Source organism: Thunnus maccoyii, chromosome 8 (genome assembly GCF_910596095.1).
Source record: "Thunnus maccoyii chromosome 8, fThuMac1.1, whole genome shotgun sequence".
Lineage (NCBI taxonomy): Eukaryota > Metazoa > Chordata > Actinopteri > Scombriformes > Scombridae > Thunnus > Thunnus maccoyii.
Window position 1 is genome coordinate 9,264,057 of NC_056540.1, and position 15,587 is coordinate 9,279,643.

General features: G+C 40.8%; 1 protein-coding gene across 1 annotated transcript; it reads left to right on the plus strand.

Annotated features, from left to right (window-relative positions):
* Positions 1–2,331: 2,331 nt before the first annotated feature.
* On the plus strand, positions 2,332–10,261 carry tbx22 (T-box transcription factor 22). Its single transcript, XM_042419039.1, has 8 exons — positions 2,332–3,448; positions 3,790–4,045; positions 5,545–5,646; positions 5,726–5,900; positions 7,765–7,929; positions 8,751–8,815; positions 9,058–9,143; positions 9,236–10,261. The coding sequence occupies exons 1-8, from the start codon at positions 3,310–3,312 to the stop codon at positions 9,781–9,783; spliced, it is 1,536 nt and encodes a 511-aa protein (XP_042274973.1). The 5' UTR covers positions 2,332–3,309; the 3' UTR covers positions 9,784–10,261.
* The last annotated feature ends 5,326 nt before the right edge of the window (positions 10,262–15,587 follow it).

Sequence of the window (15,587 nt, forward strand, 5' to 3'; positions counted from 1 at the left end):
GCTCGCCTTTGCTGTGTTTTTCTCCTTGTCTTCTTCCTTTCACATGCACTCTGGATGTTTTGGCACTGTCTATTTACAGCAGAAATGGGAGAAGCAGTCAACACGAGTAAATAACAAACAGCTCGTGCTACTTGAAATTCTCACTGAAGATGTTTCAGGTTGATCTGTCAGAAAAGCATTGTTGGAAACAATTAGCACATCATTGTCTCAGTATACTGTAGAGCGTGTGTTCCAGGTGGGCCGTCATTCACGTCCAATACAGAGAACTCACATCCTGTTAGTGCTGCAATACATTAAGTGTGTTACAGCGTTATGTATTCAAACATTCTACATACAGTATGTCACTGCGGACGTGTGGTGGAAGGTTGACGTTTGGCAGTGAGTGGGCATCCGCTCCTGCAGCCCATGCCCAGAATAACCCTCTCACACAAACACACACACACACACACACACACACACACACACACACACACACACAAATACACACACACACACTAACTGCTCAGCATCAGGATCCAACTTAAAACAAACCATCAGGGGGCCCCGTCACATCCACTCAGCACTGAGCAACAGACAGACAGCCCTGTTTATAAACACACACACACACACACACACACACACACACACACACACAAGAGCATGTGCACACATACAGTAAAGACAGACGCCTACCATGGGTGCAGGACTGGTCGTGATTACTCTTTGGGCACTGGCCTGCAGCTACACACACACACACACACACACACACACACACACGTCATGGCAAAAAAAACCCATACCAAACAGTGATTAAACAAAACATTTGTATCGAAATAGAAGAAAATACCAATTTAATTGATAAAAGACATAGTTAATAGTTTAGCAGAATGTGCCTTTAATCAACCAAAGTTAACTTGATTAATGTGCTGCCCTTGAATCCTCAGTTTAATCTACCTGGTGCATTTAAAAGCCCACCACTAAGTTTCAATTGCAAACCAATTATCCGCAAATGATTATTAATTAGGCCAGGGATACTCAAATCAACAGCATGCGAGTGGGCCTGAAGGCGCAAAATAATCGGAAAGCCTAATGGCAGCTGGTCATCAAACTTCCGCATTAATGGAAACCTGAGGCCCGTGTTAAATTGGATTTGAGTCTCTTGTTTCCGCCAAGCGTGCGTATTGTGCTTAATAAGAGGAAACATGTGTGCCAAACATCCCTGAATGGGACAAATGCAGATTTGCGTTGGATTAAGAATCATAAAACAACGCGAAGGAGCTTCCTGTTGTGTTTAAGTGAGCCAGGCATCACTTGCCTGCGCGCCAGTCATCACTCGCCTGACATCCCATAATCCCATGACGAAGATTTATGACCTGACTGTTGAAGACAACATGGAAAAATAATCTGTGTGGAAGGAAACTACACAGGCTATTTCTATCGGCTTCTTGCGTCTTTTGTTTCAATAAGAAAGCAGCAGCGGGCCTGTGCGCACAGAAACAGACAGGCGGTTATTTCTGCTGCACTTTTTTTTCTTCTTCTTCTTCTCCGCAGTTATAAAGCAGGCCGCGTGTTTGGGATGCATTTTGTTACAGTATTGAAAGAAAACGACAAGTTGGAGAAGAATAAACATAAATCCAGGCCGCGGTCCTGAAACAGGTTATGATGACAGAGAACATGTGATTCCGGTTGGTCATAGTTCTCCATTTCCCGGCTGTTATCAGAGATTTCCATCACCAACCAAACCAACCGTGCCGTAAACACAGCCCTCATTTGTTTTCTCCTCGGCGCAATTATATCATGTGATTAAAAAACATTTTAAATAGAGCCTTCGCTGACTTTTATTTGTGTAAAGCGGATCTATTTCATGTAGAGCAGTAATGTAATAATCCCGAGCTGTCATTACGGCCCAGTTTCTCCCTGTGCGCCAAACTCCATCTGATCTCCGCATTTATGAGAACCAGACTGGCGCACACCCTCACCGGGCACCGCAAAAAAAAAAAAAAAATCCCACTTCTATACCGGAGAAACGGGAGACAAGAGAGCGCTTTAAGGAAAGCCTTCAAATGAATATAGGAAATGTTAGCTTCAACAGAAATGCAGAGAGTTTGGTGGAGATATTTTACCTTCCAGATGGTCTGAATTAACAGACTTAAATATTTGTGCCTCGGCTCTCCCTCTAATGCTCTAAAATGTTCATTCTATTTATCTATCCGCTGTCTAAATGGAAGGAAGCAACATGGAAAACACGCAGGTCAAACTCGGCTTGCTTATGCAAACGAAAAAATGTCTCGAGAGAAAATGTGCCTCATAACATTTAAATTAAACACATTCGAGCCTTAAATATTAAATTACTTCGTTTTGTGATGCGTGTTTTCTATTTTTATTTGCGGCCTGTATCTCTCATATTTTATTTGGGGGATCTGCTGGATCTCCATTATTATAAAATAACACAAACCTAAAAACAAATGAGCCCTTTAACACTCTTAAAAGTGTCATCATGTTGGTGGCACATTGCGCGTAAAGATGCTGCTGCTGGATGTCCTGGATGCTCAAAGATCTCTGTGACTAATTGACCACTGTAAAAAATATCTGTCATTTATTGAGTCTCGTTATTTTTCCCCCCTTCAACTAGTTGATAAAACTGGCAATTGATTATATAATTTAACCCGTTTCCTCATAAATCAACTTGATACAGTCTTAAATCTTATGTCACCTAATGATTCCAATAAAGTAATCCATCTCATTTTGCAGCATTTCAAAGTTCTGACATGCTAAAAGGAGTAAACTCGTGATTGATTTAGAGAGAAAACTGGGCGTTTTACTTTTGGAGTACAATCAGTTCTCCTTTTTCTCAGTGAACTTAAGTCTTTAATGCCGAGATAGATGTTAAGATGTGCATTTTTTGCAGTGGGCCCATGTGGAGGAATGCACACTGCGCACCTCCCTCCCCTCCCCTCCCTCCCTCTGTGACGCGCTGAGGGGAACCAGAGGAACAAGCCCTCTGTGAGACAGAGCAAAGGGGAGACACTGAAACGGATAAAGGGGAAGAGAGGAAAATATTGTAGTGAGTAGGGAGAGGCGTGCCAATAATCAAGGATTTGGATGAAGGCGCGCGTCTAGGAGAACACATGGGAACGCACCGGATCAATTACGCAGCGTCACGGAGCCGCCGCGACAGAAGAGGGGCTCCCTGAGGTGCTGAGGCTGCTGCTGCTGCTTGTTCTGCCCCGTCCTGTCCTGACTGAGCCGGAACACTGAGCACTTGCAGGAATAAAGTCAAAGTTCAGACGGATACACGACTCATAGAAACACAGACTCCTTTTCGCCAAGATGCAGGGTCTGAGTTCCCGGGCTCACGCGTTTTCGGTGGAGGCGCTGGTAGGGAAACCCTGCAAGAGGATGAAAGTGTCGGAGGGACACGAGTCAAATTCAGCTGGAGACACCGGCAGTGACACAAGCATCTTCACCGGTGAGACATCAGGAAATAGTTGTTGGACTTTCGAGAACATAGCTGGCATTTTACGCACAAGACGGAAAAGCAAAACGCACAAAAAACTTGCTCATTGCACTTTTTCGTGTTCAGGCCACATTCGCATTTATTGAGTTTTCACAATTAAATATATATTTAATCAGTTAAAACCCAAATATTGAACATATGGAATTATTTTCCAGAAAATAATTAGCATAACTAGCATATTTTGGTAATATAAAGCTTCACCAAATCAAAAAGTTAAAGCTTCAATTGTGTAAATGCATTACAAAGCTGAATCGCTCAACATCTCACTCATTCCACTCCTTTGCACTTTTCAGGCCTAAGTGAGTATCCAGTCAGCCAGATGAAGAAAGCAGCTTCAACGTTGAGGAGGCCAGAGGACACTTCCTGCGATCCGGAGAGACAAGCTGTCAGATCAGGAGCTGAAGAGTCTGACCCGGGAGGAGAGGAGAACAAGGCGAAGGAGAGCGACTGCCGCCCGGACAGAGAGGTCCGGGTGGAGCTGCAGGGCTCCGAGCTGTGGAAGAGATTCTATGAGATCGGCACCGAGATGATCATCACTAAAGCCGGCAGGTATAAAATCTGGATAAAAGAGACTCATCTTTTTTTTTTAGAGTGATCTTTAGAACAAGGACAAAGAAAGTGCTGCTGCCTTTCTCTGACATTATGCATTGTTTCTTTCCTGCAAAACTTTCCAACTCCAAACGTACTTGCCCTATATATCCAGGAGCAAGAGGACATTACATTATATATCATTGGGTTTTTATGTGCTTATATATTTCTGAACTGTCAAAACTATCAGAGACACATCAAGTGGCAATAAATCACATATCCTTTAAATTTAGAATACATTTCTCGTAGAAATATTGATCCTTTCTCTCATTATGATAAGAAACTCATCAAATAAACTCAACAAAACTCAGCTTAATCACATAAAAGTAATAGTAATCCCCAAACTCTGCACCCGCTGCCGCTCTGCTTAAACTGGAATGGTCTATTACATTTTGTTTGAATACATTAATTTAATAAATGTATAAATTAATTTTATTTTCCATCAATTGAATTTAAGTGCCAGTTTCCGCCTTAAAGCGACTGTTTTACATGAAGACAGGTCGGAGTGGTTACTATCATTGTCATGATATATGATATGATATTTACATTAACAGTTCTGTGGTTACAGGTGCGCGTTTATCAGGAGGGAAACGGTTTCAGTCAGTTTCACAACAAAAAAACTGTCTAAACAAATTAGCTGAACTTGGAGGTTAATCAGTTTATGAAATATAAATCTGACTCAGCGTGTTAAAGTGGAACTTTGTCCTACTATTTGGTTTACATGTGGAAATATAATTAAAAGTACATCATACACTTGTGTTGTTTTGAATAGCTGATATTTAGAAATAAAGACTTTAAAGTGTGTCAGACCTACAAAAGCAACAGTGCACAATATGTATAACGTCAAATTGTAAATGCAAATTTTTATGATGGTGAAAGTAACTGAAGCAAGAAGTTTATTAAATGTGGGCGAATTGAATTTAGCTCTATTTTCCAGAATTGTAGAAATCAAAAGGAGACCTATGTGATCCAGGACTATCAATTCCATAAAGAAACCTCGTGACACAGAGATATTTCTGCCGATTAGATTAACTTTATCATCAGTCTCAGAGAAATGCATCTGAGGTTTGATAGGTAGCCATGTGTGTCCTTTTCTGTTTTGTTTTGTTTTTCTCTCCAGAAATGAGTTATTGGTATATAACTACTTGCTGAAATGTAGGTTCCGTTTATTCAATTACCGAGAACACACGCTATAAATCTCGGCAGTGAAGATGCCCTCACGGCCCCTTGAGGTCCCTGAACTTTCCTCTGAACTTGGCCGCTTCATGCAGGAAAAGTTCCTGCTCGAAGTTTTGTGCCTGCTGAGTTTTTTTTTTTTCTTGTAAATTTACCAAAGCAAACACACATCCTTGCACATCTGTAAGACACGTGTCATATTAGATGTCATTGAAAGTGATGGGCCGTGACTCACTTGTCATTTCTAACCAACTCACTGCGCTTCTTTTCTCGCTTCTCTGCAGGAGGATGTTTCCCTCGGTGCGCGTCAAAGTGCGCAATCTGGAGCCTTGCCAGCAGTATTACATCGCAATGGACGTCATGCCGGTGGACTCCAAACGCTACAGGTGAGCGTATTAACATATTCAAACTCAATATTCATTTATTTATTTTTTTTACATACTTAAATGTATATACCCCGGGCAGGTACGTGTACCACAGCTCGCAGTGGATGGTGGCTGGAAATACAGACCACTCCTGCATCTCTCCCAGACTCTACGTGCACCCGGACTCGCCGTGCGCAGGAGAGACGTGGATGCGTCAGGTCATCAGCTTTGACCGGATCAAACTTACCAACAACGAGATGGACGACAAGGGACATGTAGGTAACCCAACTGAGCATGCGCTGCCTCCTCTTTTCTCTGTGTTCAATTGCTGAATCCGTGCAGGAGGCCTCCGGGTGAGACATTCAATACAGGGAGGTAGTTTAAGTGATTTATTAGGTTTGCCTAATTGTCAGATTTGAATCGACAGAATTGTCAGATGTTTAAATTAAGGGCTCTTTAATAATTATTTTTAATTCCTAGTGGGATTGTAGTTAATTTCAGAGTTCACTAAAAAAAAAAAAACAAGTTTATCAAGATTTAATTGCTGTTTGAATGATCCTAGCATCTTGGAATATTTATTTAGTGGTAGTGAGGTTTAATACTGTCACTTAGTCTTTAACTACTTTGACAGCTTCAATGGTCCTTGGAGTGCCATCATACACATCCTGAACCATGTCCGGTCTAATACTGGATGATTCTTCAGGAAGGAAAGCCTGTATGGAAGTGGAAATCCTTCTTAGCTCCAGAAACTGTCTGTGAAGGTTCAGTGGTGTACAGATGTGACAGATGTGGTGACTGGGGAGGCTATAGGAGGCTTTTGATTTGATCCCCGTGTTTATAAAATTCATCTCAAACAGGGGATTCATTATTCTGGGTATATAAGAACATCATGAAGGAATGTGGAAACACTGTTTGGACTGCAGAGCTGAACCCTGCTTCTCTAAAACAGCCTTATAATCCCTGATGTGTCTGTGGACAGTTCACAACTTTATAATCGGCCTCGCAGGAAGGCTTTTATTTGCCTCATGTTGGTTTTAAATACTCATATGAGTGTTAATTGTCTGATTACCTTTTGAAGGTGATACTTACTGGATATATTACAGTGAAATGGACCTTGAAGAAGAGTGTGGCTGCATTCTGTCTTTTTTAAAAGCTTTAATGCAGCCATACGTTTTAAAAAAAATCTTTTCATGTGAAACCTTATGTTTTTATTATTTAAAAGGGAAAAAAAGAAAAATAATCTGGATTTGTAGATGACAGAAGCCCCAAAGCATTCTCTATTTTATTTTGTCTGTTTATTTCTCAAAACACTTAACAAATTTGCAAAATTAAAAGCTACAATTAAACTGCCAAATATGATTTTGGGAAACGTAATTTACTCCCCGATCATTCTGCAGTATTAAGCCTCCTCAAGCATGATTGTACTTGAAGCTTGATTGTTTAATTTTTAAAAAGATGTCAAATACAAATCAAATCATTTCCATATAAAAGTTAGTTAATTAATATTGTATGATATTTATATAGCACAGTTTAGCTAAACCCACAGTATGTTTTAACAGTTTATGAGTGACACTATTTTGCAGTTTATTGATTTGATTTATTAGATAGATTGATAGTGATAGATAGATAGATTATGATGCATGTTGTCACAGTCTTGTAATTTATATTTTGTTATATTATCACTAAAACTCCATATATCACCTGCTGTAATTGGTGTTAATTGGTGCAAGTTATGTGATTTGCATGCATGATGAAATGACGATGGACACAAGAGAGACACTTTTACTCAGTTTTTGAATGTTAATATCTTTAAAATTATTTGAAGCTTCGAGCATCCACAAACAACTGGACTACTGTGTATTTACAGCTGGGACGATCAGTCGAATAATCAATTAGTCAATCGACAAATGAATTATTGGCAACCATTTTGACAATTGTTTAATATTGTTTTAGGTTGTTTTTTTTCTTGGTCTTATGTGACTGTTAGTCAGACAAAACCTTGAGCTTTAGGAAATCGTGACAGATATTTTTCACTATTTTCTGACATTTTTTATAGATAGATAATAAGATAATAAGATAATGCTATATTAGAGATATACTTTACCGAATGTAAAATATCATCTTCATCTGTTGATGCAGATTATTCTTCAGTCGATGCATAAATACAGGCCACGTGTGCACGTCATCCGGCATGACCCTCGTATGGACTTGTCACAGATCCAGTCGCTGCCTGCTGAGGGAGTGCACAGCTTCTCCTTCCCAGAAACTGAGTTCACCACCGTCACAGCCTATCAGAATCAACAGGTAACACTCACTGAAACTGAATGTATGGTAAAATACTTTGTACAGTAATTTCATACAATTTTGGGCAACTGTTGCACTTCAGATTCATTCAAAACGTTTGGTTATTTCTCTCTTTCTCTCTGTCGCTCTCTTAAAAAACTAAAACTCTGCAGAAATCAGCCAACTTGAAATGACTCATTTACAGTCTTCATACTTTATGTGCCAGAAATATTCAAAAAGCAGATGTCCACTCTTTGTCGTCAACACAGTGATTGTTATGGTGATCCAGTCAACAGCTCAGGCCTGTTTGACCTCACATAAAAATGTTTTAATCTCAACATCATGGAGGTGATGAGGCCCACTTCTCTGTGGTCTCAGCGAAATCATAAATTGCACTGTCCTGATTTTCTGTGGCGCCCGTTGCACAGAGAGGGTGTGTGTGTGTGTGTGTGTCCTGTGCAGCGGGGCTGACCCCGTTGTTGGCTACCATTCCTCTAGTAACGGAGCCGTCCGCTGGGACTGCCAGCTCTTTTCATCAGGGTTCATTTTACGATCAGCGAATGTATTATTACAGAAACTCAGTAACGAGCTGTGACTGGGCTGACTGCTGGAGTCCGCAGCCCATTAAAGCACCAAATAAAACTGTACGACCCTGAACCCCTTCTCCAAGAACCCTGTTTGACATGGCTGATCGCCCTGGGTGCTGCTGGGAGATGCAGTCCCCGAGGGGGAAAGCTCTGCCACTCTCCATGCTGTAGTAAAGCTGAGCTCATTGTTAGCTTAACACGTCACCGCTTGACACGTCCGCTCTAACCCATGTCTGCTCCTCTCTCCCGGGCAAGATCACAAAACTGAAGATCGACAGGAACCCATTTGCCAAGGGCTTCAGAGATCCAGGGAGGAATAGGTACATAAAACCTCACCAAACATCAACACTTGTTTTAGCTACGTAAAGTACTCCACTTAAGCACCCAAGAGACATCTAAAGTTTAACCACTGAAATTTGATCCCACATAAACCCTTCAAATGAAGTTGAACTGTGTAGTGCTAAATTTCACACCTCTCAAAATCAATATTTAAATACCTGGAATAACGGTTTTCACTGCTTTTACAGTATATATGTGTGTCTGTGTGTGTTTGTGTGTGTAGAGGGGTGTTAGATGGCCTGTTGGAGTCATATCCCTGGAGAGGCCCTCTCAGCTTGGACTTCAAGCCATTTGCCATACAGCTCCAAGGTATACTGTGCTGCAGCTCTCATTACTGCTCCGATCCACGACGTTTTTTTTTTTCTGTCTCTGTGATTCACGTTTCTGACGTCTTCCGACAGGGAGCTCAGGGTCGTCGACCGGCAGCGCCTCCCCTCTGAAGAGTCTCCTACCTCTCTCCTCTTCCTCATCCCTTCACCCATTCTCTGTCTCCGCACTCTCCTGCCAGGACGCCGCTCTCCACACCCTCGCTCTTCCTCTCTACGGGAAGACCTCCGCCAGCTCCCCGCTGCCCAGCAGAGCCTTCTCCTCGCTGGGAGCAGACAGACTGAGAGGCCTGCCCCCACTGTCTCCGCTAACAGACCTCCCGCTCCTCTCTGCGCTGCAGGGAAAGAAACCTCCCCACTGCAGGGACCCATGTCTTCACGGGTCTCCGGGGAGCTCCCCTTGCCTGATCCCCCTCCACAGCCCCCTCAATCCTCAGGGGCCCTCGTCTTCTCTCCTCCCTCATCTCTCAGACACTGCCGGCCCCTACTGTCTTTACCGCTACAGCTTCCCCCTGAACCCCCAACTCGCAGCGATTTCCCGGCATGCCAAACTCGCCGAAGACACCACAGACTGTCTGCTGCGCCAGTCTCCGTGGCACCCGACCACCAACCACTGCCTCTGACAGCTGGACCGCACTTGCAGGCTCCGGCCCATTGAGTGTAACAAGCCAAAGCTTATTGCAACAAAACAGAGTGGGCTGATTCTCTTTGAGCAAGACTAACTGAGCAACTAAAAGGAGTGCTAAAGACAGAACTGTGACCACGGGACGTTTTTGTATTTAAAACACTATTTTGTACACCGTGTTGGATTCACCAGCATAAAAACTGATTCTGAGCAATTCTTCTTCACTGTGCACACTCAACTAGAGCCAGTACTCCCGAGTTTGGAGTTAACAGAAATGTAGGCAGGATTTTCATTTGGAACAAAGAGTTAAGTCTCTTTATGGCCCAACAGATCCTTTCACCGCCTTAAACAAGCTGTAATGGTGTTACCAAAGAGCAATAGGACCTGAGGTATGTAATCTAGATGTTAATGTACATGTCAGTGACTGTTAAACTCACTTAAGTGCCCATTAAAAGTATTTTTCATATTTTTTTCAGATCATACTCTAGCGTTCACAATGTTCTTTTGTATACATAAAGTATGTGTAAGCAAAGTGAAAGAGGAAACACTGTTTTCCAGTTTTATTTACATGAATATACAGAATAATTTAAAGTAAAACAGGAACAAACATGTGCAACTGTGCGAGAGGAAGTGATTTTAGATAAGAAATTATACAAAATGTTTTGTTGTTTTGCAAACTCTAAACTCAACTGAATCCCGGTGTCAGGCTTGGCCATCCCTGACTAATAATATGAGCTCATCAGGTCTCTGTGATTTTAGGGGAAGAACAACAGCTGCCAGGATTCAGGAGGCCAGTTTCTACTCCTGTACTTTATTACCAATAATAGGACTAATCAGAGACGCATGGGGGTGAAACGGTTATTCCACAGAGGATTTTGTTAGGCAGGACTGCAGTAAGGCTCCTTGCCCTCAAAATAGGCGCAGCCGTGTCATCATTATTGTAGTCATTGCTAATACATTGTTCCAGGATCAACAGTAAATCAATACTCCTGTGTGAAGACTTTCGGAGAAATGTGTCGAAGAGTCAGTGCCGAATGAAAACCTCTCACTGCTGCGGCGGGCCAACATAACGCAGTGTTTTCTTGCCCATACCAAAGGGGGCACGCCCGTTCAGCCGCTGATGTGATAATTCCTGCCTTCAGCTCAGACTCAAACCCTCCCTCCCTCCCTCTCAGCAGAGCTAGGAACAGCGGTTTAGGCAAAGCGGGGGAAATGGCCTGTTTCCCGACAAACGGTCATAACCAAACAGCAATTTACTTGTCATGGCCAAGCATGATGGTGAGCTAATGCGCGCTGGACGTGGAAATAGCAGGAAGGAGTTAATTGAGGAACTCAGGCAGGGGATGGCCCATGTTTGAGCGGGCGGTCAGGTGCGCCGCTATCAAACAGCCTGCCCTTTGTTTGCAGACAGACATAATCTGTGCTGGTTATTTGATACTGTCTGTCATTTCCATGTTGGGCAGTGTGGGACAATCATTTTAAACTCCCAAGTAATTCCTGATCTTTCAATTAGACAAATTGCTTTCATACCAGGAGAGCTGAACTTTGCACCTGCCCCTCTCCAACATGTAGTGGCCAATGACACACACACGCACACACACACACACACACACGTAGCCAATAGTATGCAGAATAAGATGTGAGCACCTGTCATTATAAGTGTCTAAGTCGTGGTGTGCTGAGTAGGGTATTTGAGCACATGCATACATTTTGCAGTAGTAAACTATTCCTTTAACTATTCCTTTATAGTTAAAGGAACCATAAGCATTTTTCCCAAAATAAACTACATTTTGGGAAATGTAGTTATTCACGTTTTTCCCGAGAGTTAGACGATAGATACCTCTCTCATGTCTGTATGTTAAATTGTAGCTACAGCCAGTAGCCAGTTAGCTTAGCCCAGCATGCAGACTGGAAATAGGGGGAAACAGTTAGTCATAGAAAAAAAGTATTTTTATTCAGATTAAACAATATAACATAATTAGTGGGCTTTAAAGGTGCCGGTAGGTGGACTTTGTCATCTTTGGACAGAACCAGGCTAGCTGTTTCCTCTTGTTTCCAGACTAGCTAGGCTAACAGCCTGCTGGCTCCAGCTACATGTTTAGCCTAAAGACATGAGAGTGGTATTCATTTTCACATCTAAATCTCAGTAAGAAAGCAAATAAGCATATACCTTTAAATAACTTTCATTTTGTGACAGGTTTTAAAGGTAAGTTTGTAAAAGTTTAACGAGGCTCTGTCTTCACTCTTGTCAGACCTCCAAGTTGCTTAAAAATGACTGTTGAGTTAACCTTTTATCAGCCTGTCGATGATTAACCGTGCTGTTCGTCCCCCACATTGTTAATTTGCTTGATAATGTGTCAACATAATCCTCTTGAAGGTGGTGGCTGGAATAACATGGAAACTGTGCTGATTCAACTTTGTAATAACACAAAGAGGGAAGTTTCGTGACCGTTGCAGAGTGATTGACAGGCAGTAAAGGGAGAGAAATTTGACCCTGAAGTCATTTGTTTCCAATCATGTGAAATGGCATCCTGAAACAGGAGAGAAGCTCGGCAGAGAGTCGGGACGTGTAAATATACTCTGCCTTCATTAGATTAACATACATGGCACACACACACACACACACACACACACCACATAAACACGCATACGTCAGTTATCTCCTAATAATAGCTGCCATGCACACGGCTCACAAGCACTCGGCTGCGCGCACACACACACACACACACACACACACACACACAACCCTTTGCGCATTCAGCTTCATTCCCTCCAGTCTGGCTCTCATTTTTGACTCTGTGAGTCTCTTGTGAAGGTTTTCGCTGGATGCTATTTTCTCTGCAAACTCAATAAAAGCTGGTTATTTATCAGGTCAGATTATGGGACGTGACTGAGCTCAGCTGTAAAGTTGAAAGTGAAACCAGCTGTGGCTGAAATTGAATTACACTGAGTGAGTAATGTGAAAAGCTAGGGCAGTTTAACAGTTATTAAGCGCTCCTCCGCTGCCCTATCAAGCAGGCATATGCTGCTCCGTCAAACTATGTTTGGCCTTCAAGAGAGTGAAAGTCCTCCTCTCCTCTCGCTCGTCAAGAGATCCTGTGTTGTCTGCTGCTGGAAACATCAAAAAGTTCATCATAAATACGGGCCAAGACTCTGAGATCCTCCTCAGTTGTGATCACAAGTCTCACAGCATTAGATCACAGGAGCGATGACAGAATCAGGAGCCTCTGTGGATCTGCATGTTGCTTTGTATGTGTGTGTGTGTGTGTGGGTGTGTGTTGCTTGCGTTAAGTCCACAAGTGTGTGTAGAGAGGGGTCACTGGGGCATTGCATAGGCATGTGCTCCCTGACAGGCCCCTGTCGTACAGGAGCAGAGGTTAGATGAGAGTAGGACAAACAGCTTTAACATGTGGCCTGGCACCTGGTGTGTGTGTGTGTGTGTGTGTGTGTGCGTGCGTGTGTATGTGTATGTGTGTGTGTGTGTGTGTGTGTTTTTGAGTGCTCCATCTGGGCCTCACACTGATGCGATTCATCATTGAAAGTGTTAATGACCCAAACAAATCTTGCGCTTTCCCTCACACCTCACCTTTTTATTTTCACCTTTCCTCCCTCACTCTGTGTTCATGAATTACAGGCATGTCTCTGATCTGTGTAATAGATTCAAACAAAACACTACCATCCTACATTTGTGGAAAGTTATCAATGTCCTTAAGAACAATTTGGAGGTTTTTCAATGTTATGTTACTTTATCCTACTACCTCATTACATTTCATGGGGAAATACTGCCCCTTTTACTCCATTATATTTATTTCACAGCCATAGTGACTGGTTTCTTTTCAGATTAAGATGCACTGGATCAATAATAAACTACCCAAAAGTACATAAAGTAGTTAAAAACATCCACAGCAACCATATTAAAGTTATGTTTTCACTGGCAGGATACATTCAGGATAATAAATGCTTTTACTTTTCATAGCGGTTCTATGAAAACCACGTATCTCCAAAACATCAGGTTTCCAACACATTCAATTGTTTTCAGCTGTGTGACGATGCGTTTTTAGCTAGTCCAGTGGGTTTTTAAATGGTTTATTTATCTTAAGAAGGAGGAGGATTTTACGAATCCATTAAGGAAGTTTTCCTAAATAATTTCACATCAAATATTGAGAAACTTGTTTTTCTTTGCACAGCAAAACTGCTACACTTTAAGTACGCTTTATTTACCTCTGTACTTTTAGAGTATATCTACATTGTGGTATTGCTACTCTTACTTACACATGATCTGAATACTTCTTCCACCACTGTTTGACACTTATAGTTATGTGTTAATTTGCAGATTAAATTGCTATTATTTTAAAACATATAACAAGCATATAAAATCTGATGCATTATTATACAATTAATTAAAGCACTAAACAAACTCAAAATATTTAAAAACCTCAATGAGTTACAGAATTTAAATGATATTTACATGTTAACTCATGACTAATTCATGATCTGATAATATATATAATAATATAGGGATGCAATTAACGATTATTTTTATTATCAGTTAATCTGCTGATTATTTACTTTTAAATAAAATTAATCATGTCAGAAAATAGTGAAAAATGTCCATTATAATTTCCCAGAGTCAAAGGTGATGTCTTCATATGTTCTGTTTTGTTCAACCAACAGTCCAAAACCCAGATATTTAGTTTACTATTATGTATGACATAGAAAAGCATAAAATCACCACATTTGAGAAGCTGGAACAAACTAACGTTTAGCATTTTTGCTTAAAAAATTGCTAAAATGATTATTCAATAAACGTTGCAGCTCTATCATAATATAACATTTACACGGGCCTTTGTGACTGTATAATGAGTACTTTTATTCTTACATGACTATAGTCATATAAGACTATAGTCTTACTTCTAGTAAGATGTAACTGTTATCAGTTACATACTGCTCCTTGCAATTTAGTAAGTAATTGGGTCATTCCTCAGAAACTGTTCAGATTGAACCTTGGAAAGATTTTTGATCATAACCAAATGTAGAATTTTGTATTTTATAACATGAAGAATATGTTAGACCTGCAATAAAACATATTTTTCAAGCTCAGGCACTAATTCTTTTTTTTTTAAATTTAATTTTACACTAAAGCCTTTGACACAGTGGAAAGAAGTAATATGGTCAAAATTCTCTCTGGTCAAAGCTAACACCACACTTAGCATGCAGCTAAATGAAAATATCATGTTTTATACAAATACATTTTGAAAATTTTAATTAAAAAATTGTTTTCGCCATGTTTTTTGAGTGATGAGGTGGATATGCTATGCTTGACAGAGAGGGTTTTGAAAGAAAAATCTACCAAAAAATGTTCTAAAAGAAAATCAAAACTCACCAATATTTGAATTTTTCTTCTTCTAACTCTGAAATGATGTCATTTCCTCTTAGTGATGTCACTTAAAGGAACAGTACAGTATTTTGGTGCAGAAATACATTAGTGTGACAGGGCGTAACATGAAACTTATGGACATACATAAATCCTGCTATTTTAACTAAAATATGTATATTTTTTTATTTGATAAACACATTTCCAATCAAGAGGGAAGCCTTTATGTTCCTAAAAACAAAAAAGTCAGAGATTTATGCAATATTTATTGAGTGTTACCAAATTGTCAGAACAGACATGACAAAATGACTATAGTTTAACAGAAAACAATTTAAAAAAAAAATAAAAATGTAATTTTATTTTACTTCATGTTAATACGTTCACTTGAATTAGTGTCTTCAGCCACTGAAAACAATATTGACAGTATT